Genomic DNA, 26,923 nt, shown 5'->3' with positions numbered 1-26,923 from the left:
GTCACACTTTAAATTACAATTGCGCGGTCATGCAATGCCGTACCCAATTGACATTTTTATCATTTTTTCCACACAAATAGAGAACCGAAAAAGACTGAAAATGTTAAAAATAAGTAATTTTTCTCTTTCACTGTTGAGCACTGATGAGGTGGCACTAATGGGCACTGATAGGCTGCACTGATGTGCACCGATAAGGCAGCACTGAAGGGCACTAATAAGTGGCACTGATAGGCAGCACCGATGGGCACTGATAGGTGGCACTAATGGGTACTGATAGGTGGCACTGATTGCGGCACTGATGGGCACTGAAAGGCATCACAAAATGGCATCACTGATGGGCACAGATTGGCATCACATATGGTCACTGACTGACATCACCGCTAGGCACTGTTGGGGCTGCACTGATCATCAGGGCACTGATGATCAGTGCCCTGATTACCTGTACAGGTCTCCCATGTGAGGAGATGTCACCGATCGGCTCTCCTCTCCTCACACTCTGTCAATGTCAGGCGAGGAGAGCTGATTACTGGCACTTCCGTGTTTACATGTGATCGGCTGTGATTGGACACAGCCGATTACTTGGGTACAGAGCTGCGTCATTAGCTCTCCCTGGGCTATGACATCATCCCAGAACAAGAGGGGATTCCACCCACCGTCATTTTACTATACAGCGGGCAGGAGGTGTTTAGAAACCGACATAGCAGTTACCAAAGAGACAATAATTATTATACAGAATTTATATAGCGCCAACAGTTTGCGCAGCACTTTACAATGTGCGGGAAGACAATACAGTTACAATACAATTCAATACAGGAGGAATTAGAGAGCCTTGCTTGTTAAAGCTTACAATCTAGAAGGGAAGGGCTTACAATCTTGAAGGGAGGAATAATGCTAACGCATTGTTAAAATAACAATTTGTTAAAGGAGCTTGTAGCAGTTTTTAGTTGGACAGGTGTCCCCAATGAGAAGGTGTCATCCCACCACCTGTTCCAGTGAAAACTGCTTCAACAGACCACCCCTTGCACAGAGCGAATATACTAAAGTAAGGGGGGTTACTGATATAAGGGGGAACCTTTCAATCAGTGCCCCCTTACCTTATTGTATTCACTCCCTCCTTACATCAGTGCCCCCCCCCTTAGACTGGCCTGGTGGCACTGTCACTGACCTCCTCTAAGCAGGGCTATCTTACCGCATGGCCCCACCTGCCCAGCGACCCAGCCCCAGCCAAGGATTGGTCCCGACAGCCGTGTCCCATCTGAGGGGTGACACTCAGGGTCAGCCGCCGGACTGCCGCTCACTAACACAGGAGAGTGGAGCAGGAGGCACTGAGGCAGAACGGGAGAGAGAGAGAAACAGCAGTGGGAGCTGCCCCCTAGCAACCAATCACCTACTGTTAACTTGGAAAGTTAACTCAGGCATCTTGCGCTGTCTATTCATGGCTGGGGTTTCATTATGCCTTAGTACCTCCCGCTCCCTGTTCCGCTGTCCTATGTCTCCCACTCTGCATGTGGCATGCCCAAATAAGGTAGGAAGGTGGAGAGCTGGGAGGAGCTGTGTAATGTAAAGGGTCCATAGGTAGGTGGGGGGGCTGTATAAAGTAAAGGGGTCCATGGGGGGGCTGTGGAATGTAAACAGGTCCATTGAGTGGCTGTGTAATGTAAAGGGGTCCATGGGGGGAGCTGTGTCATGTAAAGGGGCCCATGGGGGGCTGTGTAATGTAAAGGGGTCCATGGGAGAGGCTGTGTAATGTAAAGGGGTCCAGAGGGGTGTTGTGGGGAGCTGTGTAATGTAAAGGGGTCCATGGTGGGGGCTGTGTAATGTAAAGGGGTCCATGGGAGGGGCTGTGTAATAAAAAATGAGCTTTGCAGCACAATGGGGCAGCAGCGTTTGAACTGGCTTTCACTTATGTGTATAGAAAATGATATCCTGAAGACCATTGACTTCAAGCCAATTATAAAAGAATTCATTACAAAGAAGTATCACAAATTTAAAGAGGAAGTAAACCCTCTGAAAAAAAATGTGAAAAAAAAACCTGTAAAGACAAAGGCATAATGAGCTAGTATGCATCGCATACTAGCTCATTATGAAGTACTTACCTAAAAACGAAGCCCCTGCAGTGCCGCCCGCTCAGCAACAGGACGGCCGACATGTTCAGCCGTCCTGCTTCCTAGATCGCATCCTCCGGCCATCTGATTGGCCCCAGGCATGATTACATCACTCCCGCACATGCGCGCAGGAGCCGCCGTTCACAGCACAGGGCTCTGAAGGAACGGCACAGGTGGCTGTTCCTTCAGAGCGCATGCGCCAATGACGTCATCGGCTGCATGCACTGTAAATATCTCCTAAACGGTGCATGTTTAGGAGATATTTATAGCACCTATAGGTAAGCCTTAATATAGGCATACCTATAGGTAAAAGTCTTTAAAGTGGGTTTACACCCACTTTAATAAATAATTCATAGTGCTTTCGTACTGTGCCATTTCAGTCTGTAATATCTTGTTTTTCAATTTCTTGTTTTTTAAGCTCGCGTTATATTGTTAGCACATTGTGTTAATGTTTAAACACTGATTTTGTTGGAGGTACCAATAAATATAGCCTTATCGATAATTTGCATTTTTATTCACGTGGGTGATTGTGTAGGCAGGGCCCCAGTGCACTGCATTACCTATAATGCTCTTAAGCTGGCATTGCCTCTAAGGTGCATCGTGCAAGGCTCAGTCAGACTGTGCTCTTCGGGCTTGACTGCTCTGGTTTTATCCCATATTCTTCTCTCTACAGCCCACACAACTGGCCCCTCCCATGACCCCCACCCAGTGGCACTTCCGCTCTTGACTCCTTTCTAGCTTCCCCCTCAGAGACTGCAGACATGATACAAGAAATGGTCAGAGATAGCGGACATGATACAAGAGATGATCAGAGATTGGGGACATGATACAAGAGATGGTCAGAGATTGCAGACATGATACAAGAGATGGTCAGAGATTGTGGACATGGTACAAGAGATGGTTAAAGATTGTGGATATGAAACAGGAGATGGTTAGAGATTGTGGCCATGATACAGGTGATGGTCAGGGGCTGTTGACATGGTACAGGAGATGGTTAGAGGCTGGGGGCATGGTACAGGAGATGGCTAGAGGCTGAAGACATGGTATAGGAGATGGCTAGAGGCTGCGGGCATAGTACAGAAGGTGGTTAGAGGCTGCAGACATGGTACTGGAGACAGTTAGAGGCTGTGGACATGATACAGAAGATGGTTAGAGACTACAGACATCATACAAGAGATGGTCAGAAATTGCAGACATGGTACAGGAGATAGTTAGAGGCTGCGGACATGGTACAGGAGATGGTTAGAAGCTATGGACATGGTACATGAGATGGTTAGGAGCTGCTGCTTTAATGTAGTGCAGCAATGTGAAGAGCTGCGATTAAATTCTGACCCAAGCTATTGTGCCCCCTATGTCTTGTATTGACAGCCCCCATCCAGAAGAGCCTCTATTGGTACACAGCACCTCCCATACAGAACACTGCACAGAGTGCTCATATCCAAGAACCATACTCACCCCTCTGAAACTTGTCTGGTTTACCATTAATCCATCTCCAGGTAATACACAGGACAATGCTGGTGCCTGCTCACAGGGAAAGCTAACACATGTAGTCCTCCAGCAGCTTCCCAGCCACAGGTAGCAGAACTTTGCAGTGGACATAATCCAATGCTCACGGACTAGAAGCTTCATGGCAGCTCCACTCTTACCTGGTCAGTCCTGGAGGTCAGGGACTTGTCTGCCAGCACAATGCTCCTCAGCTGCTCAAGCTGCCCCCTGTATGTCCTGGCCCGGCTGAGAATCCCAGCGGGTGGCTCCCCACGGCACCTCCCTATCCAGTTCTCCATGCTATGTGCCGAAGATTCAAAAAAAGGCACTAATCGACGGCAGGATGGCGTCACAGAGCGCCCACTAACCACCTTCCGAGCCCAGCCAAGCTTGCCCGATCGATCCCAGCTTCGGAACTGCAAATGTGCTGTTGAAAAGTCGCATTAAGACCTTTTTTTCCACAAGTGGTCACTGTCTGTAAACGGACATTTTCAGACAGCTCGTAAATGGTTAAAATGTATGGACTGTCCATAAATCCAAGGAAGGTTGGCCACAAAGATTTTGGCTGTATACCTGCTGATCTTCTGAGGCCAATTACAGCACAGACTTCTGTGTGTTTGTAAACAGAACACTCAGGATCTGGCCAGTTTCTTCCTCCCTGAGCTCTTTTTGTTTAGTGAGAGAAGCCAGACAGATTCTGTGTGAGTGTAAGCAACACATATACACTTGCATACTGTATACTTGTTAGGCACATTTAACCCCTTGATTGCCCTCCACAGTAAACCCTTTGATTGCCCTGTAACCCAAACAGTGTAATTAGTTTAGTCATGGGTGTCCGCAGAACTTTTTTTAGGGGGGCATCATTTTAAGATCACCCATGCTCCACCCCTTTTTGACAATGTCATGAAGGGGAGGGGCTTAGTCATTATCACTTAAAGTGCAGGCATTCAAAGGTCTGAGAAACCTGATGCAAAAGCTTAATAGAAGGATCAAGCTGCAATTGTCTGATTAGCAGTTTCTAATCTGTTTTTATTTTTACACTATTGACACTATTGATTGCACCACATTATTCATACACACAGGATCAAGGCACTACAAATGAATTATAAAAAAACACATGTAGAATCTGCATTTGGTGTTAACAAATGACAAATAAAATAAATGATAAATAAATGTATTTTTAAATGTAATAACTTAAATATATAAAAATAAATAACATTAAGTATATTAACATAAATACAGTATATATATATATATATATATATATACACACACACATAACTGTTCTCATCCAAATTTGGAAAATAAAACATATAGACTTTACCTAGATAACTGTTGCAGGTTAGAAAACAAACATCGACACTCTTGCTCACATTTAACAATCACATTTTTCAATAAGTCGTTTTGTGCAATTTATGTTCACTGGTTAGTGATCTTGAAAAAGAAACTGTAAACGTCTGAGGTCCTGTGCAAATTTATCAATTATTTTGTCAATCAGCTGTTGTTTGTTTTCATAAATTTTTGCTGTATTGTATGCTCATCATGCATAAACTCGATAAGCGATCATCTGCAATTGTCGACCTCAGCCAGGTTTTTCACCCTTCTCATTGTGCCGAAAGACCATTTCACTGTACAAGTGGTCACTGGTAATGTGAGAACAATGAGAATTGCTTTCTAGACTAATGGAAATAAATCTGTGTGGTTTAGCAAATCCAGGAATCCGTTGTCAAACTGCTCATCCTTCGTTGACCAGATCTCAAACAACTTGACTGCTTCAGGTTGCAGCATTTCAAAACCATAAATTTCTTTGATGTCTGCAGTATGACATTTGTATTGCTCATGCTCAAGTGTCATTTTTGCCATTTGTTTTGGGTAAAGTGAAAACCGACTGAAATTGTTCTTGTTTTCATTGCCAAACCGGCTTTCTAACGATGCAATGATTGAGTCCATGTATGGCACATAGATAGACTGGCGATAGTATTCTTCCACAGAAAAGGAACCAAAATTAGAACGTAATACTTGCCTGCCTGGGAACACAAAGTTTGGTGTTCAATTTTTCTGCCGTTGTTGGAACATTTGAAAATATTTCCTTAAATGGGTCTTCTGCTTTTCCTCTGTGAACGCAGAACATAGTCAGAAGGTCTTGCACATGATTACACACGTTGAGAATATCAAGCTGAACAGCTGGCTTACTGATTCCAATCTTGATGAGTAATTTGAAATGATGGTTAAGCAAAAGAGGAAGTTCACTGCGCTTGAAGAACATTGCAATTGATAAGCATCCTTCCTGACATGTTTTTTCTGATGCTGTAGTGATCAGTAAGCTTATTTGATTAAAAATATCTTCAAAGTTTGAGCTAAAAATTCTAATGCTTTTGTATTTGGTTGTCCACCGTGTTTCGCTCAGCAATAGCACTAAAGGAATAAGAGATCCTCTTTTTGGACTCTCACTGAAAAACTTGATGATGGCTTTCATTGTGCCAATAGAATTCTGTATATCAGGAACAGCATTCAGGTCATTAACAACCAAATTGAGTTTATGTGAAGCACAGTGACCAAAAGCAGCTTTAGGACATTTTCTCTTTATTATGGCTTAAACGCCACCTTCTTTTCCTGCCATACTAGAGCATTCATCAATTCCTTGGCCATAAGGTTTTTCTAAGTTTAATCCAAGTTTTGAACATGTATCCATAATCATATTTGCAATTGAGATAGCATACATTTATTTTAAGGTTGCAAATCCAAGGAATTTTTCTCTGATGATGGCTACAGTGCTACTTGTGTCTACAAAACGTACTCCAAGTGACATCTGTTCTTTTACGGATATGTCAGCACTTTCCTCAGCAATGATTCAAATCCCATTTGACATGTTGACTAAGGATCCTAGATCTTCTCGTAATGTTTCTTCATATAATATAATCAATTCATTTTCAACACAAACTGATGTGTAACGTGCATTAACTGGTGTATTTTCTAGATGGTTCTTTAGGATCACGTCTCCTGCTTCAATGTGAAATTGGTACAGAGTTTGTACGTTTCCGGTTGTACTTTTTTTTCCCGCGTAAAGCAATGTCATGTGTTCCACAAAATAAGATAGTGGACAAAATTGGAAATACATTTTTCCGATTTTCTTCAACTTGCCTTTTCACAGCGTTGTCTATTTGGCAAACAATACTTGTTTCTGGTTTCTTTCTGATCTCCAAAAATTTGGTTGCATCCACTATTGGTGGATTTTTATGTCAAGACGTTGAAACGTGATTCTGTGCACTTTCATGGAAATCTTTATATTTTGTGAAAGGCTTAGTTATGAACGCTCCTTGTATCTCACGATGAACAGGCTGTGGAAAAACTGTACAATACTTGCAAATCGCACCATTCAGTTGTGGAGAGTAGCTATGCCAAGGTGAATTTTGATTAATCCACAACTTACAGAAAACTCGTGGTCCATTCAAATCATTCTTGAAGACAACATTTTCTGGTGGGGTATATGTATTTATTAGCAGATTGTATTTAAGATCATCTGTTAGTTTTTTTTGATGAATTAAAATACAATCCAATATCCTTTACAGAAGCATCAACATGGCTACATTCTGTTGGAGCTGGAACTGGACCTACAGAACTGCTTGTGCTTGATTCTGCCTCTTGTTCTCCATGTCAATATTATTTTCTAGCTCCCTTATCAGATTCTACATCATCCAATTTTCGTTTTGAAAAAAAATCGTGGATATCCATTTCTAAAAAGAAATGGGGATCATTAAATACTCTGCTCATCACCAGGCTACATCACTAGATTATATCCACAGCAGTCGCCACAGCACTAGATTGCACCCAAAAGACTTACCACGGCACCAGCTCTAAAGAAATAACACCATGGCACAAGATATACACCCACTGCGCCAGATACAGATCCACTGCACTTGAAATTACCCCAAAGAACCAGATATAAATTCACTGCACCAGATATAGATCCACTGCACAAGACATTAACAGACGGCACCACCAGCTATAAAACCACAGCAAATAATATACACCCACAGCACAAGATATAAATCCACGGCACAAGATTAAGATTCAGAGCACTAGACAAAACTCCACAGCACCAGATACAGCACCAGATACAACACCATAGTACAAAATATAAACCCACAGCAACAGATTGCTCTAACAGGGGCTCTCTTTTTGTCCATTAGAGAGTCTCTGTTAGAAAAAGCCCCCTCCAGGCCCCATTAGAGACTACAATGGAGTCCAATGGGACCTGGAGGGAGGTCTCACTAACATGCCATGACTCTCCCGACAACCCTTGCCCAACCTCTCACTATCTAGTAATAAAAGTAGCCCTTTGATGCCCAACCCAAGGCTTCACTTGCCTAAATTAAGTATGGGGTACTGTGGTAGCTGGCTCCTGTGGCTGGCTGGCTGGCTGGCTGGCTGTAACCTGTGGTTGGCTGGCACCTGTGGGTGGCTGCAGGCACCTGGGCTTGGTGGCACCTGTGGGTGAGTGGCTGGCACCTGTGGTGGCTGGGTGGTTTCTGTGGTAGCTAGGTGGCACCTGTAGTGGCTGGCACCTGTGGTGGCTGGGTGGCACCTGTGGCTGGCTCACACCTGTGGTTTCTGGGGTGCATTTGTGGGTGGCTGGGTGGCACCTGTGGCTGGCACCTTTTGTGTCTGAGTGGCACCTGTTTGACTGGCACCTGTGGTGGCTGACTGGCACCTGTGGGTGGCTGGTTGGCACCTGTGGTGGCTGGATGGCACCTGTGGTAGCTGGGTGGCAGTGTGGTGCCTCTGGTGACTGGGTGGCACCTTTGATGGTTGGCTGCTGCCTTTGGATGGCTGTCAGCCCTACACCTGTGGGTGGCTGGTTGACTCCTGTGGTCCTGTGGGTGGCTAGCCTACTGCCTGGCTGGTTGGCTGCTTCAATTGTGGGCATTAGGCATTTGGCAGGCTGGCCTGGGCTAGCCCCTTTGCTTTGCTATAGAGAGGGAAGCAAAGCTTACCCTGTCTATTTTGGGTCCTTGCAGGTGGCGCATGCACACACGTGGCATCAGTTCGGGCCATGACATCACGTGCCTCTGGGCATGGGACTGTAAATCTTCTCAATTTCCCTGCCTTGGGTTCCCCCTCTCCTGGAATGATAGCCCCGGGGCCAAGGACAGTGGCCCACGCAGCTGCCGCAGTCACCATTTTGTATTTTTTTTCAAGGGGAAGCGGCAGAATTTTTTTTTTAAAGAGGGAAGTTGGGAATTCCAGGGGGTCAGTTGCCCCCCCTTGCGGACGCCCATGAGTACAGTAATGTACTGTATTAGTACAGTATTATCACTGTATTAGCAAGCATCGCTAGCAATGTCAGTATCAGTTAGTCAGTTAGTGCCCCTCCCAACCAGAGTCAGTTAGCGCCAGATTGTTTGCCACACTATCATAGTCACACTTTAAGTTGCTGATCATTGCCATTACTAGTATAGTGTCTGTACAAATCAGTATCTTAATCACGATTAAAACGATACTAGTGTCCCCAATGGTATAGTGTCCCCAAAAATGCAGTTTGGTTTTTACCAAAGACATTTAGCAGAATAAATGTTGGCCTAAATTTAGGAAGAAATTTGATTTTATTGGATATGTTCTAAAACAGAAAGTAGAAAATATCTTTTTTTCTCTAATTTTTTTTTTTTCTTCATTTAAACGGATAATAAAAAATAAAAAACCCAGTGGTGATCAAACACCACCAAAAGAAGGTTCTATTTGTGTGGAAAAAAAAATGATATAGATTTCATTTAGGTACAGCGTTGCATGACTAAGAAATTGCCAGTTAAATTAGCACAGTACTGAATAGCATAAAAAAATTACCTGGTCATGAAGGGGGTACAACCCTCCTGAGGTCAAGATGTTAATGGCACCCACACACATTGGAAAACAAAGTGTGTTTTGGGATTCAGAAAACTGCATGGTGCCGTTTTGGAAAAAGGGTCAGGGACTCTTTACCTGCGTTTCCTACAGGTACAGCAGACTATTCAAATGAATGGGCTGCTGTGCCCTCACAAACGTAGCTGCACAAAACACATAGGTGTGTTTGGTAGTTATAAAAGTTGATTGTACAGAGAGTGTATGGTCTGAATATAATGTGTGTGGAGAACCTAACCCAGAGAATCAATTTCTTTCTTCAGGCACATTAAAAAATAAATCACTATGGCTGATTTACAAAGGTTTGTGCAAAAGAAATCTGGAGCAAATTTGAAGCAAATACCCAAAGTAACCTTTCACATTTCATCAGTGAATGCAAAGCTCCAATCAAATATTTATTTCAAGCCTTGGCAGAATAGAGAGCGGTCAGAGCTTTTATCAGATTGTAATTGCTTGCTTGCTGTCTCCAGGATAGGTAGTTTAAAGCGTTCTTCCAGAGGGGGCAGCAGTAAAAGCACCTGTTTTTTTAGGATCCATTCATACATTTGAAGCTTGAAGCTTGAGGGGGAAAAAAGTCAATTATTTCTATTGAGATGGTTCACATCTCCACTCCAAGTCGCTTGAAGCCAAACGCCTGAAGCTCAAAAAAGTTCTGGAGCTTTTTTTGTAGCTCGAATCGGGCAGATTTGAGTGTTTTGGCACGTTTCTATTCCCGTAGAAATAAATAGAAACGCATCATTCGCAAGTTTTTGTGTGCATTGTTTCGCTCCCCCACGCAAATTTTCTGCTTTAAATGAAAAAATTTTAAAAATAAAATAGTAATAATATATGAATAAATAAATGTAAAATAAATTAATAATATGTAATAATACATAAATAATAATTAACCTCTAACCTTTAAAAATCATAAATAAATTATTATTATTAAAAATATATATTAATACATAAACACCCAACAACAAAAATTATTTTGTTTTATTTTTTTTAATGGTTAGAGGTTTAACCCCCTTAGCGGTATTCCCGAGTGTGGTTCGGGGTTAAATTTCAGTGCCATTAGCGGTAACCCCGAGCCACACTCGGGGTACCGCCAAGGAGCATTGCTGGATTCTGGTAGAGGGTACTTACCTTGTCCCCGGGATCCCGTGATGTGTTCCTGCAGCATACGGCGGCCGGATCTTCCGCCTGATGCTGTGAGCCCCGGCTTCAGTCTCCTGCGACGTGATGCTCGCAGGGGAATGGAACCGGCGGCAAATTTGAAAAGTAAAACACACAAACACATTGATATATTGTAATCCTATTGGATCACATTAAAAATAAAATAAATTGACATTAGTTTGTCCCCCAGTGCCCTTTCCTGCAGTTTTACTGTACTTTATATATGTATATATATATATATTTATATATATATATATTGTTACGGAACAAGGCACCCCTGAGCAGGTAGCTCCGTTGACAGATGCTCCTAGTGCTTCCCGAGGGCTCCAAGCACTCCACCAGACACCGTAAGCACTTCAGACTCCACGAACCGCCGCAGCTTGGTTAGGGTCTTGGCATCTCCTACCCACCCTGGACCAACGACAAGGCCCCAGGTTCCTGTGGGTGAACCTCTCTTTCCCCAGAGAGTGCAGCACAAACAAGCTCTTACACAAGCTCTTATAAGAGCTTAGTGATTCTCTAAGGGAGTATGGAAGACCATAGCAATCCCCGCAGCAGATTCCCCCAATAACGAGACAAAGCTCCGAGATGAGGGTAAAACAGGAACAACATTTATTGGAAGAACAGAGCACACTTTTATACAGAAATTGGAACATCCTTCCCCCCAACAACCGCTTTCCCATTGGTCAATTGTAAAGTACTTGCAGTTCTCACTAAGGCCCTCTCCAGCATATGCAAATGAGGGCTTGAAAATGAGTCAACAGGGATTGGTCAGATAGCTTTGACCAATGCAAGGAGACAGAAGCCCCAGGGGGCAATCAATGTACACAACAGTCAGACACAGAACAATGGTTCCCTAACGAGCCCTCACATTACTCTGAGTGTCAATAGACCGCCCGTCTCCTCAGAACTTCCTGTAATGCCCATATTAGGAGTTGGCTTCCTGTTCCTTACAGTTTACAGGAATACGTTTTAGCTTCCAGGAGAGGCAAGGCTCCATTAGCCACATGTTTAAAGAAACACAAAAAGACACAAAAATGCATAACTCCCAGTCTACTGAACAGAACCCCTACATTCAACCCATCCCCAGATAGCCTGGATCTGAGCGCTCAACATATCCAAACAGCACTCAGATGCCACAAACACAGTCAAATTGCCATGGGGTTTACGTTTAGCATGGGCTGATGAGAGGGTCCATAGTCACATTGCAGGAGGCGAGCACCCAGGCTTCTCCAACACTCAGTGGCGAGATTGGTCTCGTCACATCTATATATATATATATATATAGATATACACGTATATCTATATATATCTATATATATAATATATGTATACGTATATTTATATATATATATATTTATATATATATATTTATATATATATACACATATATATATATATATACTTTAACTTATTTATAGTTATTTATTATAGCAGTGCCAATGAAATAAAAATGGAACAAAAAAGTCCCAAAGCAATACAGTCCACAAATGTCCAATATGTAGATAGGAAGAAACCAAAAGGATGTCCCGGATACCAGTGCTGGAGTCAGGAGCAATATAACACCCAATAGTGATGACCGCCCATTTAAACTGCTTACCAGATGTTTAGGTAAATCAGGCATATAGCACTCTCATAGGATCCACACAGGAAAGCCAGATGATGGCAAGGAAGTTAAACCGGGACCTTAGGAACTCCCATAAACGGATAAAGATATAATGGTCACCTCAAAAGATGGAGAGGGACAATAGTGTAGGCTGTACAACAAGGTTTATTGAAATAAAAGAGCAGTACTCACATTTTCGCAAAAGTGACAAGGCAAAACTTCAAATATCTTTAAAAGAACCGCAGTAATCCATAGCGTGCTGAACGTCTGCATCTGCGTCGCCTTACGCGTGTCGTCAAAGAGTTGACAGATGATTGTAATCTACTTATTTAGCTGGCAGCCTTGATCAATTTTAAATCTCATTTTGTCTGAGCGCAGATATCCAACTGTTTATATTTATAGTTATTTATTATATTATAATTTATAATTTTGTGTTTCAAACTTTATCATACCCGAGATGTTATAAAGAAGAACGCACAGTAAAAAAAAATCATATGTAACTAGTTGGTTTGGGCTGCTCATCCTTAAGAATTACTAGTAAAATAATGGTACCGCTTTCAGCACCTAAAATCGGAAACAATCATACCGCCAGGGAGGTTAAGTTAGGGGTTTATTATTTATTTATTTATTATTACTTAGTACTCCCTTATTGAATGTATTTATTATTAATTATTTATGATTGTTTTTACGTATTTGTGTATTTATTTTACATTTATTTATTCATTTATTAATATTTTTATTCATATTATTATTATTATTAGTAGTAGTAGTAGTAGTATTAACACCCTAAGAAAAATAAAATAAATAAATAAACAATATATAACCCTAACCTTAACTCTAACCCCTTACCGGAACGAAAAAAAAATTAATAATAAATTAATAATAATAATATAAAATACATAAAAGTTATTGGAAAAACTAAAAAAGCTGAAATGCCTAGCAACAATTGATGCAACAGATGATAGTTTTCTCTATTGGCCAAAAAATGCTGTATAAAAACACGCAAGTAGCGCATAAAAACGCTCCAAAGTCGTGCATAAAAATGCGTGCATAAACACTCAAAGGCGCTATGCTCAGGTGTAAATGTAGCCTTAGAATGGGGAGGAGTTAGCAATTTGTCCGGTTTTTGTTGTGGATTGGGGCCCAGTTGAGATTTCCTTACTTCCTGTTGCATCAATTGGACAGGAAATGAATAGAAATATCTTCTATAGAAACACAGGTGGAAACAATAAAGCTCAGTTCACACTACTGCGATGCGACTTTATTGTGTGATTATGTGGTGTGACTTTAAAGCGACTTTGCATATTCTATGGAACCAAGTCGCACTGTAAACTGGACTAAAGTAGTGCAGGAAACTTCCAAAATTGCACGGTTATGAGTTGCATTGATGTAAACAGAAAACCATGAGATTTCCTTTGTCATGCGATTCTTTGGGACTCAAGTCGCATTGGAAGTCACACTAATGTGAACCAGGCCCTAACCACTGAACAGATCAACATAGCAAGGTTTATGGCCAGGATGCAATACCAAGACAGTATCATATTTCAATGCATATTAACTTTATTCATTAAGTGTGTTATACTGATGTTCCTGGGTCATTGATATGCAACTCAAATATTATGCACATTTTATTCACAGGCAGCGATAGTGATCATGACTATGAAGAACTGGACAAAAACATGAAGAGTCAATTAAAAATTGTGACTAAAATGACCAACTGAAAAAGGATTTGAGACATGCCAATTGCCAAACCACTTCACAACCACAGTAAAAACAAACCCACAGTTTATTACCAGTTTCCAGTGCAGCTAAAGGCTTGACGGCTTATTTATTGCATAGAAGTATTCTTTTACACAAGGATGTTTGCTGTCATACAACCTTTCTTTCATATGTGATACCTGTATGTTCCTTAAAAGTGATCAATGAGTGAAATTTCAGTGCAGCAACCATTTTAAGGTGGAACTATAGGCAAAACCTTTTTTTTTTCATTTTGGATAGAGCAAAAAAGGGTTATAACCCCTGTCAGATTATTTTTCACCATCTGTGTCCCATTGTGGAGATTTCCCTGCACTTCTTGTCCAATAACCAAACAGAGATTGAGAGAATAAATCTCCTTAACAGGGGGAAGAGGCAGCAAAAAAAAACAAACTGACAAGTGTTCTAATCACTTCCCACTCAATCCAAAACTAAAAAAAAAGTTTTGCCTTTAGTTATACTTTAAAGTAGATGTAAACCGATTCATGAAATTTGACCTGGGCACATATATCTGTAGTGTTTACTTATCTCTTTCCAAAGCACTAGGTCCGGTGATTTTCTGCTACTCCGTTCTTCTGTTATCAGCATGATAACTTTTGACAAGTTCTCCGACACAGGAGATAAAAGCAGCTGAAAATTTGTGTTGGGTGGGTGGTATAAATATATTAGCAGAGAGCTGGTCTATTCACAGCACAGCTCTGCAAGTATCTTAGTTCTTCTGCCTATGTGGAGGGAGGTGTGTGCCTTTCCTCCAATTAGCTGTCACACAGTGTATGCCAAGACACCCACAGCCTAAACAGGAAGAACAAATTCTAACAGGATGTGCACATTCTAAAGAATATAGCAAGCTGAAGACAGCAGATATACATGGAAAACTTATGTAGCGAGATTTGTTTAATCTCTGTGTATCATCTGAGGCTGTTCACTTCACTGGGTATATGGAGTATATGGAGGGTTTACATCCACTTTAAGGCAAGTGATGTATTAACTTGTGGCACCCTTACCTAGTTAGATTACAATATCATGTGACGGATTTATTGAGCAAAGCATACCTAAATACTCCAATGGAATCTATTATTCTAGTTTTCTGGGTAGGTAGATATTGAACTAACACTTCTCGTACGTAATGTGCACAGCCTATTGCATTAGGGTGTGCACCCTAAAGCTCAAACAAATATGAATGCCACCTGCTATCACAGGGAGGAGGCTTTGGTGGTGGGAGGCAGCTGATTAGAAGCATATTACATTACACACTAAATATGGGTGTAACATGTTCCTAAAATTTAACCTAGTCTTTAATATATTGGGGCATTTACACTGGCACCCTCAACAACCCACTTGGTGTCGCCCCTTGATAATGTTAATGCACATGGGGTGATTAGGGTGTGCCCAGACACACCTAGCACACACTGTGCACACGCCTATGTCTCTGTACCATATCTACCGTACCTTTTTTTTAACCACATTAATCCAAGAAATCTGCCTGAATAACTCCCAGAGATGGCAATCCACCATTCTGCTTTGTTGTTAGGGAATTGCTAGGAAATTTGCTAGGACACACATTACTGCTTACCCCCACATTCCAACAGCTCTCTCACTCTCTCTGATTCAGATCCACACATGCACTCTCTCTTTCTCAATTGCAGTAGCTCTGAGCTCAGCATTTCTGCAAAAGGGGACATAGCACACTGCTAATTCAGAGTGAAAAAATTGCACTTCAACCTCTCTTAATCATTTACTGAATTAAAGAGAAAAATCATAACTGAATTAGATTTTGCTTCCTAAAGCATTGCATGTTATAAATAAATGTAGTGGACTATATCACTATGAGCCTAACCTGGCGTTTCATACATTCATGTTTACTTTTACATAATAAACCCTCTTTCTGCTTGTCCTAATGTTTCTTTATTTTTGATTGCTGAAAAATCACAAGTACATTTTTATAAATGCACTTTATATCAGATGTACAGTATATACTGTTACAGTTGTACAACAATGTTTTTTCTTAATTAAAATCAAATAAAAACTAAACAAGGGTTATATAGAATTGGTCACTCTTTTACTCATAGTTGTGTTGTGGAAATGTTATTATTATTTTTCAGGAAGTGATTTATTTAAATTGCCAGTATGTCTCCCAGTGTCAGTTTACCAGTATTCGCTATGCATAGCGAACATGGCTTTAACCAGCATTGAGGAAAGACCTGTAGTTGTGGAAACCTTCCATGAAATGGAGACTGCATTCCACTCGCCTGATCTCCCGAATGGCGGGCGCTCTGAGAAGCTAGCAAACGCCCATCCAGATCTATGGCAGTGCGATGCGAACGCTGCCGTGCACATGTATATCAGACACCTGGGTCCCTGGTATTCTCTGGCGAAGATGTGTTTGTGATGTGGAATTATTATCATTTTGATAAGTATCTGCCCTTTTGCTGGAATCATGGCTGGTAGCTTTCTAATATGCTTCATCCACATGATTGAAATACTGCTGCTATTTCCTTTGCAGATATAGTCTCATTTACTGGAACAGTAGCATAATCACTATAAAATATGCTTTTTATGAACTATAATATATAGTATTCAAATTAACAGGTTATGACGGGAGTGCATGCATATGCACTGACGTGGATGCGTTCATATTCATCCACGCTAGTTCCATTGTATAGTGTTTGCCATTTTCCTATACATGGGTCCCATTGTTAGCAATAGGAAATGGTTCCTTTTGCACCCAACGGCTGAAGACTCTTGCACACAGCTCAGTTGGTCCATTAACATACACTCCCACTTCTATTGTACTTTTGAAAATATACATGTCTGTGATTGGTTGATGCCACCTCCCCCTGTAAACCCCTTTTTGCCTGAGCATAAATAAGCAAGCGTCCTGTGTTGGAGCCGGACTGCTTCTATTGACATTGACCTTGATACAGCTTTTTGCCTGTTTCTCTCTTTGTCGCAGAGCGCGCTAGGATTTTCTTTATGCATAAGAGCTGTACATTGTACTTTTCAGTACAAGGGATTAATGGTGCTTAGCACGTATTAAGATCCGCAAGTGCGCTTTTCAGTGTAGCAAAGTTCTCCACGCACCGAGCAAATTTCTATGCGCCAGACCCCATTAAATTCCTCACAGTCATGGCAAGCCAGGAAGTTCTAATCAAAGGTTTCTAAAGTCACAGCGGAAAAAGAGAAGGGAGTGAGTCGAGTCTAGTGCAACAAAGGCCAGCAGTTTGTGTTAAGACACACTTCATTTCAGTTTTTTAAATTTTGTTGCTTTAGACCAAAGCTTACTTTCTTTGTCCGCTGTGGAAGTTAGAAATGCAAAAGGACCTTGTATTTTGCAGCTTTCGCTCTTTTGTATAACAAAGGGGTATTTTGTATTACTATTTGTGGCTGGGGATAAGTCTATTAATTAAGGGAGAAACCTATACTGCAAGTCCTCTATATTAGGGTTGAGCGGACACCTAGATGTCCGTGTTCGACAGGTTCGGCCGAACTTTAAAAAAAAGTCCGGGTCCGTGTCCCGGACTTTTACCGAACTTTTCCCGGACACCGAACCCCATTGAAGTCAATGGGGACCCGAACTTTAAGGCACTAAAATGGCTCTAAAACACCAAAGGAAAGGGCTAGAGTGCTGCAAATGGCAGCAAAACGTAATTAAGAGCATGGCAAGTGCTCTGCAAACAAATGTGGATAGGGAAATAACTTAAAACAACAAAAAAAAAACAGAAAAATAAAACAATGTTCTTCTTCATCTCTGAAGGACGAGGCCCATATGGAGTAGGAGGGAGGTTGAGGTGGTGGTGGATGTGGCGGTGACATAGGCATGCGCACAGGGTGTGCCGGGTGTGCCTGGGCACACCCTAATCACCTAGGGCACATAGCATTGCCAGTGAGGAGATGGGAAAGATCTCCCTCGGACCTGCTCTGCTCTATTTCTCTTTGCCTACAGGTACATGGCCCCGATACATTACTCTCCCTGCTGGCAAACACATGCATGTGTATTTCAACTTTGGGGTGCACACCTTAATGCAATAGGCTGCGCACACCTATGGGCGGTGTAGGTGGAAGCGGCGGTGGAGGAGGACCAGGGCCGGATTAAGAGCATCATGGGCTTGGTGCTGAGGATTTTGAAGGGCCTTAAGGGCCGTGCCTTGCCATGCACCCAGAGGAGGAAGGGTGCAGCCATGCATGCCTAATTCAACATGGGATGCTGTCTCTGAAGCCCATAAACACATCCATGCATCGGCAACTGTCCCTCCTTGTCCGGCCTTCGCGCTGTGTGGGGAGGTTCTGAGGGTGCTGCCTGGGGAAGCGAGCATAGAAGCCAGACTTCTGTGTTTACAAGTGACAGAAGAGCGGTAACAGTGAATATGGCCAACCCGGGGCCTATATAAAAGGTAGGGGCCTGGAGCTGCAGCTCCAATAGCCCCTACGTTAATCTGGCCCTGAGGAGGAGGACGAGGTAGCCAACACTGCTTCTTTTCACAAATTTTAAATGAGGGTACACCCCAAAAGAGTGAGAAAGAGCAAAAATGGAACAATGGGTGGGTAAGGTCGGTATCCATTGCTATTCTGCACAAGGTACGGAAAAGTCCCGTGGGATCCATGCCTGGTTCATTTTAATGAACGTGAGCTTGTCCACATTGTCTCTGGGCAGGCGGCTGCGCTTGTCTGTTATAACGCCCCCAGCCGTGCTAAATACCCGTTCAGATAATACACTGGCTGCAGGGCACGCCAGCACCTCCAAGGCGTAAAGGGCAAGCTCAGGCCATGTGCCCAATTTGGAGACCCAGAAGTTGAAGGGGGCAGACCCCTCATTCACTACATGTAGGCGTGTGCACACATACTGCTCCACCATGTTGGTAAAATGCTGCCTCCTGCTAAGACGTTCCATCTGAGCTGCTGGTGCTGCTGTTTGTTGTGGCGTGCTGACAAAGCTTTTCCACATTTCGGCCATGCTAACCCTGCCTTCTGAGGTGCTGGCGGTGCCCTGGTTGCGTTGGCGACCTCCTCCTCCTCCTCCTCTGCCTTGTGCTTCCACTGCGGCCCCGCTGTCAGATGGGAATGCCAGCAGCATGGCATCTACCAGCGTGCGCTTGTACTCGCGCATCTTGCGATCGCGCTCCAGTGAGTGAATTAAGGACGGTACGTTGTCCTTGTAACGGGGATCCAGCAGCGTGGCCACCCAGTAATCAGCACAAGTTAGAATGTGGGCAACTCGGCGGTCGTTGTGGAGACACTGCAGCATGTAATCGCTCATGTGTGCCAGGCTGCCCAGAGGCAACGAAAGGCTGTCCTCTGTGGGAGGTGTATCGTCCGTGTCCTCTGTATCCCCCCAGCCACGCACCAGTGATGGCCATGAGCTGGCCTGGGTGCCACCCTGCTGTGAACATGGTTCCATCTCCTCCTCCAGCTCCTCCTCCTCCTCATCCTCCTCATCCTCCAGAACTGTGCCCCTGCTGGACAATTGTGTCAGGTGCCGGTATCACTACAGATGTGGCTGGAGCGGCCGAGACTGCAGCAGAAGAGGAAGCAGGATGAGCCAGAGACGTTTCTTGGTTTTGAAGGTGTGTACTCCACTGCAGCTCGTGCTTTGCACTTAGATGCCTGATCATGCAGGTTGTGCTCAGGTTGAGAAGGTTTATGCCTCGCTTCAAGCTCTGATTGCACAGGGTGCAAACCACTCGTGTCCTGTCATCAGCACATTTTCTAAAGAACTTCCACGCTAGAGAACTCCTTTGAGCTGACTTTGGTGCGCTCGTTCCCTTGCTGCGTTGGGCAGTAGCGGGCGTAGTGTCTAGGGCACGGCCGCTCCGCTTCTGCACCCTGCTCCCTCTTCTGCTGTGCTGGTGGCTCTGTGCGACCACCGCCTCTTCCTCCAAACTACTCAGGTCACCTGCATGACGTTCATTCCATGTGGGGTCGAGGACCTCATCGTCCTCCACATCATCTTCCACCCAGTCTTCACCCCTGCCCTCCTTGTCGGTCTCCACAATGCTGAACGCCGCAGCAGTTGGCACCTGCGTTTCGTCATCATCAGAGACGTGCTGCGATGATCCTTGCATGTACTCATCTTGAGAAATAAGTGGTTGGGCATCGCTGCACTCAATCTCTTCCACTTCTGGGGCAGGGCTAGGTGGATGGCCCTGGGAAACCCTGCTGACAGAGTCATCAAAAAGAAGAAGAGACTGCTGTATGGCTTGGGGCTCAGACTGCTTGCCTGATTTGCAAGGGGGTGAGGTGAAAGACGGTTGGACATCGGCTGCAGGTGCCAACTGTGACCTTTCTGCAGTAGACTGGGTGGGAGACAATGTGAAGGAACTGGAGGCACTGTCAGCAGCAAGCCAATCTACTATCGCCTCCACTTGTTCTGGCCTCATCACTTCTAGGGGCGTATGATGCCCTACCAAATACTGATGCAGGTTCTGTCGCCTACTCACACTTGAGGAAGGTGTTTCACTTGTGCGTGTAGCTGGCACAGATCGACCACGTCCTCTCCTTGCAACAGGAGCTCTACCAGCAGCACCACGACCCAGGCCACGGCCCTTATTTGACGGTCTCCTCATATTTCTGTAATTTAAGATCTTGCCCTAGAAAGGTTTTTATTGAATAGCGGAATAGGAAATATGATCCAAAAAAGTGTATGTATCTCGCACGTACAAAACCACACTAGGCCCCAATTACTATTGTTTCTACCCCTAAAAGGATGGATGAGGAGTAGGAGGAGTATGGAACAGGCAGCACCCTCAAATCTTCAGAAGTATGAGATTGTGTTCACTGTACCCCACAAAGATTGTGTTCACTGCACCCCACAAAGATTGTGTTCACTGCACCCCACAAAGATTGTGTTCACTGCACCCTAAAAAGATTGTGTTCACTGTACCCCCCAAAGATTGTGTTCACTGCACCCCACAAAGATTCTGTTCCCTGTACCCCACAAAGATTGTGTTCACTGCACCCCACAAAGGATTTTGTTCACTGCACCCCAAAAAGATTGTGTTTACTGCACCCCAAAAAGGATGTTGTTCACTGCACCCCAAAAAGGATTTTGTTCACTGCACCCCAAAAAGATTGTGTTCACTGCACCCCACAAAGATTGTGTTCACTGCACCCCAAAAAGATTGTGTTCACTGTACCCCCTAAAGATTGTGTTCACTGCACCCCACAAAGGATTTTGTTCACTGCACCCCAAAAAGATTGTGTTCACTGTACCCCCCAAAGATTGTGTTCACTGCACCCCACAAAGATTCTGTTCACTGTACCCCACAAAGATTGTGTTCACTGCACCCCACAAAGGATTTTGTTCACTGCACCCCAAAAAGATTGTGTTCACTGCACCCCAAAAAGGATGTTGTTCACTGCACCCCAAAAAGGATTTTGTTCACTGCACCCCAAAAAGATTGTGTTCACTGCACCCCACAAAGATTGTGTTCACTGCACCCCACAAAGGATTTTGTTCACTGCACCCCAAAAAGATTGTGTTCACTGTACCCCCCAAAGATTGTGTTCACTGCACCCCACAAAGTATTTTGTTCTCTGCACCCCAAAAGATTGTGTTCACTGTACCCCCCAAAGATTGTGTTCACTGCACCCCACAAAGATTCTGTTCACTGTACCCCACAAAGATTGTGTTCACTGCACCCCACAAAGGATTTTGTTCACTGCACCCCAAAAAGATTGTGTTCACTGCACCCCAAAAAGGATTTTGTTCACTGCACCCCAAAAAGGATGTTGTTCACTGCACCCCAAAAAGGATTGTGTTCACTGCACCCCACAAAGATTGTGTTCACTGCACCCCACAAAGGATTTTGTTCACTGCACCCCAAAAAGATTGTGTTCACTGCACCCCAAAAAGGATTTTGTTCACTGCACCCCAAAAAGGATGTTGTTCACTGCACCCCAAAAAGGATTTTGTTCACTCCACCCCAAAAAGATTGTGTTCACTGCACCCCACAAAGATTGTGTTCACTGCACCCCAAAAAGGATTTTGTTCACTGCACCCCAAAAAGATTGTGTTCACTGCACCCCACAAAGATTGTGTTCACTGCACCCCAAAAAGGATGTTGTTCACTGCACCCCAAAAAGATTGTGTTCACTGCACCCCACAAAGATTGTGTTCACTGCACCCCACAAAGGATTTTGTTCACTGCACCCCCAAAAGATTGTGTTCACTGCACCCCAAAAAGGATGTTGTTCACTGCACCCCAAAAAGGATTTTGTTCACTGCACCCCAAAAAGATTTTGTTCACTGCACCCCAAAAAGGACGTTGTTCACTGCACCCCAAAAAGATTGTGTTCACTGCAGCCCAAAAAGATTGTGTTCACTGCAGCTCACACACAGAAAAATGGATGTGGATCACTGACACCTGCCTATCTCCTATCCCACACCACACAGCAATATCGATTGTAGTTTGTAGAACACAGTTTCCCTAAAATTCAGCAGCAGCAGCCTCTCCCTAACAGGATTGAGAAGAGATCGTAGATCAGGATTGAGTGCAGAGTCACCCCACCCCCCACACAGCAATATCGATTGTACTTTGTAGAAGACACTGACCCTATAATTCAGCAGACTCTATCCCTGAAATGCCTACAACTCGCCCTGCCTAAACACTCCGACCTGTCCCTCAATTCTATCCGGACACAAATGGTTTTTTCCTGCCTGTCTTTCCCTAATCAGCAGCCAGCACGTTGATGTGTGCTCTGTCCCTGATCTAAGCAGCAGAATGAAGACGCTGCGGCTGCCTGGAACTTATAAAGACTTGGTCACATGCTTCAGACGGCCAATCACAGCTACTGAGACATTTGCAGGCATGGCTGGGATGGCTTAAGGCACACCAGTTAAACGATTGTTGATTGGCTGTTGAAAGCCCGCCATGAAAAGAGCGCCAAAGCATGCAAAACCCGGAAATAAAACGAACGAACACGGATTTTTACCCGAACATACAGTAAAGTGTCCGTGTCCGTGTTCGGGTACAAAAAATCCAATTATTCGGTACGAACACGAATAATACAGTCCGTGTTCGCTCAACACTACTCTATATGTTCCCAGTTAATAACACCTAAAGGGGTTTTATATGGGGTTGCAATATATGCATTAACTTTTCCTTTTTAGCATCTCTATTGTAGTATCAGTTTAGTTTGATAGGATAGCAATAGATTATCATTCGGTGTTGGTTTTGGCGGCAGATACCACGTCTTAGTATAGCAATCGGGTTCGTGTATGTGCTGAAATTGGTTTTTGGCAGGCAACTTGTTTATTAGTGAAACCGGTGCTTGTTATAGACACCAAAGTTTGAGTTGAGCACAGATATCCCTGTTTTCCACTGAGTTCCTGTTTTAAGTGGCGGATTGCGTCCCGCAATTGAAAATCAGTATTCCGTGAGGATTGTTATTGTCTACTGTATTTTGAATCCGGTTAATCCTGTTTTTCCTGTTTTTAGTTATCATCTTTTTGTTCTCACACCAAGCTACACGTGTTTGCTCTACCTTTTGTTTTTACATACTTCTATTGTGGCTGGTGGTTCTCAGTGCCACCATTTTGTGTCAACCGGATGTTTGGCCGGCATCTTGTTTTAGCTTTGAGACCCATGTGGTTGTAACACAAATTCCTTTGTGTGGCAGCCATTTTGGGTTCTACATCCCCATTTTGTTTGGTGGTGTTAAGACCCACATAGCTGAGCCGCCATTTTCAGTTTTAGGTAGGGTTTTCTACATTCTAAATTAAAATCCAGCATTCAGAGATGTTCTACAGGATCATTGTGGTTGTTTTAGCTAGCCTTGTTCGTCTTTTTGTTCAAATTTAGCGTTTATATCCAACCCGTCTGTTTTTTTGTGTTTTATTTCTGTTTTCAGGTGCAACCATTTTGTTTTTAAAACTTTTAAATTTTTTTTAAGCATTTGTGTTTAAGCTGTTTTTGTAGTGTATTCTGTCCCATTTCTGTTGTGTAATCGTACGTTTTTCAACGATAGACTACAGCAGTGTTTCTCAACTCCCGTCCTCAGGGCACACTAACAGGCCAGATTTTAAGTATTACCTTTGGCAGATGCAGACTAGAATACTGCAATCACTGAGCAGCAAATAACACCACCTGTGATGTATTTCAGTTTTCTTGCAAATCTGGCCTGTTAGTGTGCCCTGAGGACCGGAGTTGAGAAACACTGGACTACAGTCTGGAGTGTAACTGATCCATTCTTATGTTGGATTCAGTTTTCGGTTAGAATCGGGTTTATTTTGTGCTAAGTTGCAGTTATTTCTCATAGAGGTAGTGTTTTCAGTACTGCAGGTTGGGTTTTAGGTAGAGAGGTTATACCTTCCAGTGCGCAATCAGTAACCAGCATCTCAATTTAATTTTTTAATGTAACATCAAGGAATAGACTGAAGCCAAGGTTTGTATAGTGAGGACTTTCATTGTGCTTTCGGGGTTGTTTGGCTGCACGGGGTAGGTCGAAATGAACGTGTGTACTTTGGCCATCTACCTGAAATGGGTAAAAGCAACACACTTGTTTCAGCCATCAACGTGTGAGGAGTAGATATTGAAACCCGCCCCACATTTGGCCGTGTAAAATAATCCGAGTTAGGGAGCGAGTGGGGGTTGATGAGCTGTATAGCTGTACAAAGCCACCGGGTTGAGGTTTCTGACCGGCGGAGGGCCATGTAAAATAAACAGAGTCCGGAAGCAAGCCGACACTGTCAAAGGAGGCGCCTGGCAGTGTTGCTCCTAAACTAGGTGTGAAAGAGCTATTCGAATCATCATGGGCCATGGGCGGTCCATGCAAGGGGGGGGAACCAAAGCCCCCCAAGAGGTCAAACAGCTTTGCGGTACATGAAGTCTATGTTTGGGGCTCGGGCCTTGAGACCCCTCTGGAAGTGGCATAAGTGGTCCAGGGGAACAAGTTGGTGCATCCCTTTGGAAGGTACCTTTGATGTCTGGAGATGGGAGGAGTTCATTATTGAATTTAGGACTAGGCTCCAGGCAACAAAGATGCTAGACGTAGCAGAATTGTGGCTTTGGGGGTTTATTATGGTCAATCAGCAAGGTGTACATGAGGCGGTTTCAGTCCGGAAGGACCACACTATGTACACTTGGCCTATTGAGATAGCTGAGTCCAGCGATCTGGTTAGGAAAGTGGAGGAAGCCCTTTCTGGGCTAACTTTACTGAGACAAGCCAGATCTGCTGACACTGATCCTGTCACTATATCTTCTGACTCATGGCCTGTTATTGACTCTACTGTCTCCGCACTTTCATCTCCGTTTTCTTCAGCTCACAGTACAGACCCCTATACTGTTAACACCCTCCCACCTCACACTGTTTCTATCTCTCAACAGTCTGTCATAACACCTGAACCCTCTCCTTCTAACTCTGTGGCAAACTATGAGTTCTTTTAACAGGTCTGCTATAGATGTGAAAAGTCAGGGCACATCAGGCATAATTGTTCGACCAACCCGGCTGGTCCGCAGCTTAAGAGGCAATTTATGGTCAGAAACCACTATGACTCATCATAGGGCATTGGTAAACCGGTGTCAGCCCACATCAATCTATTAGTTGAGGAATTAAAATATCCCCTCCTTTGCCTCATTGACACCGGTTTGCCTCATTGACACCGGTGCAGCCAAAACTGTTCTAAGTTCTCAAGACCTTAGAGGCAAGGTTCCCCTTCCAGGTGAGACAACTCCCACCGTAGGTCCCACGGTCCAGACAGTGTCTTTGCAAACGACTGAACCTCTCCATTGCAGGCTAGGCCAGTTCTGCAAGGAGAAGGTTGTTTTTTAGGTCATTACATTTCTTAGGGTTCTCGACATCTAACCATTTAGATAATACAGACATTGAAGGACCTCCAGAGACCCCATAAAACCCGACCACTCAGAGCCATTCTCTGACTTGTCAATTACTGCAGAGATTGGATCCCCAACATTTCATCCAAACTAGGACCCCTTTACGAATTAACATCACAAACATCTTTTCAGTTGCCTGTTGACAACTGGTCAATCCTACAGGATTTGACCCAGGAACTCTCCAAAGCACCTGCTTTAGGTCTGCCCAACTATGACCTCCCTTTTTACCTTTTCTGTTAGGAAAGCAAGGGCCATGGAACCAGATTATTGACCCAACTACCGACCCATCAGTCATCCGAGCCTCACCGGGATGTGTATGAGCTGTGGCTGCCTGCACTGTTTGAACCCTGCATCTCTTCTTCTTGTCAAGGAGGAAGAGAAAGGGGGAGAAGGCGGTTCGGAAAATGATGGGAAGGGAAAAGGGGAAGCCGGTGAAACATGCAGAGTTAATAGACAGACTGTTCATTGCTTTCTGCTTGCCACATGAGATAGACATTCTAAAGGTAAACAAAAGACGGATGAAACTAGCGCTACAGAGAACCTATATGGATTTTTAGAGGTGTAAGCTGCCACCAACTTACCCTTAGTGTTTGGGGTACAAATAAGGATGTGGAATGTGGGTGTTGGTTTATGGCGCTACCAGATAAGAGGCAGTGTATAAGTATAATCTTAAAAAAACATTTAAAATGTTCTACAAATGTTGCCCATGTAGTGTAGTGATGGATCAAACCTGTGCATACAAATATATTCACTTCAATTTCCACATATGTACATCACTATAAAACCGGTTAAGTGCACTGTGTTTCTCAAAAAAGGTGCTAGCGTGCTATGTGCTATAAAAACCAAAAACTTACTGTAAATGATACATTGGTTACCCATACACTGATATTTACCATTTAAAGTGCTGAAGTGCTGAATAAACAGTGCTGTACATAAAAAGTGCTGGTAGTGCTGCTTGAATATTTGCACTACAGATGGGTGTGACCCCAAATGGCTGTTTTTATGCGCGTACTAGTGGCCAACTCCAGATGACGTCGTAGTGATGAAACGTGTAGGGCGGAGGTTAGTGGCATACGCCACTTCCGGTTTTGTGG

General features: G+C 43.6%; 1 protein-coding gene across 2 annotated transcripts in view; it reads left to right on the top strand.

Moving 5' to 3' along the window:
* Positions 1–13,989, top strand: part of THEMIS2 (thymocyte selection associated family member 2) — a 122,191-nt gene extending 108,202 nt beyond the window's left edge. For both annotated transcript variants that reach the window (XM_082248561.1, XM_082248560.1), the window contains exon 6: positions 13,885–13,989. In XM_082248561.1, the coding sequence (XP_082104687.1) occupies positions 13,885–13,967 (83 nt within the window). In that variant the 3' untranslated portion in view covers positions 13,968–13,989. The remainder of the gene's footprint in view (positions 1–13,884) is intronic.
* Positions 13,990–26,923: the final 12,934 nt, after the last annotated feature.

Source organism: Pelophylax lessonae, assembly GCF_965119305.1.
Source record: "Pelophylax lessonae genome assembly, chromosome: 2".
In the NCBI taxonomy this organism is placed as follows: Eukaryota; Metazoa; Chordata; class Amphibia; order Anura; family Ranidae; genus Pelophylax; species Pelophylax lessonae.
Note: the sequence above shows the minus strand (reverse complement) of the source record. Positions and strands in the feature narration are given on the sequence as shown.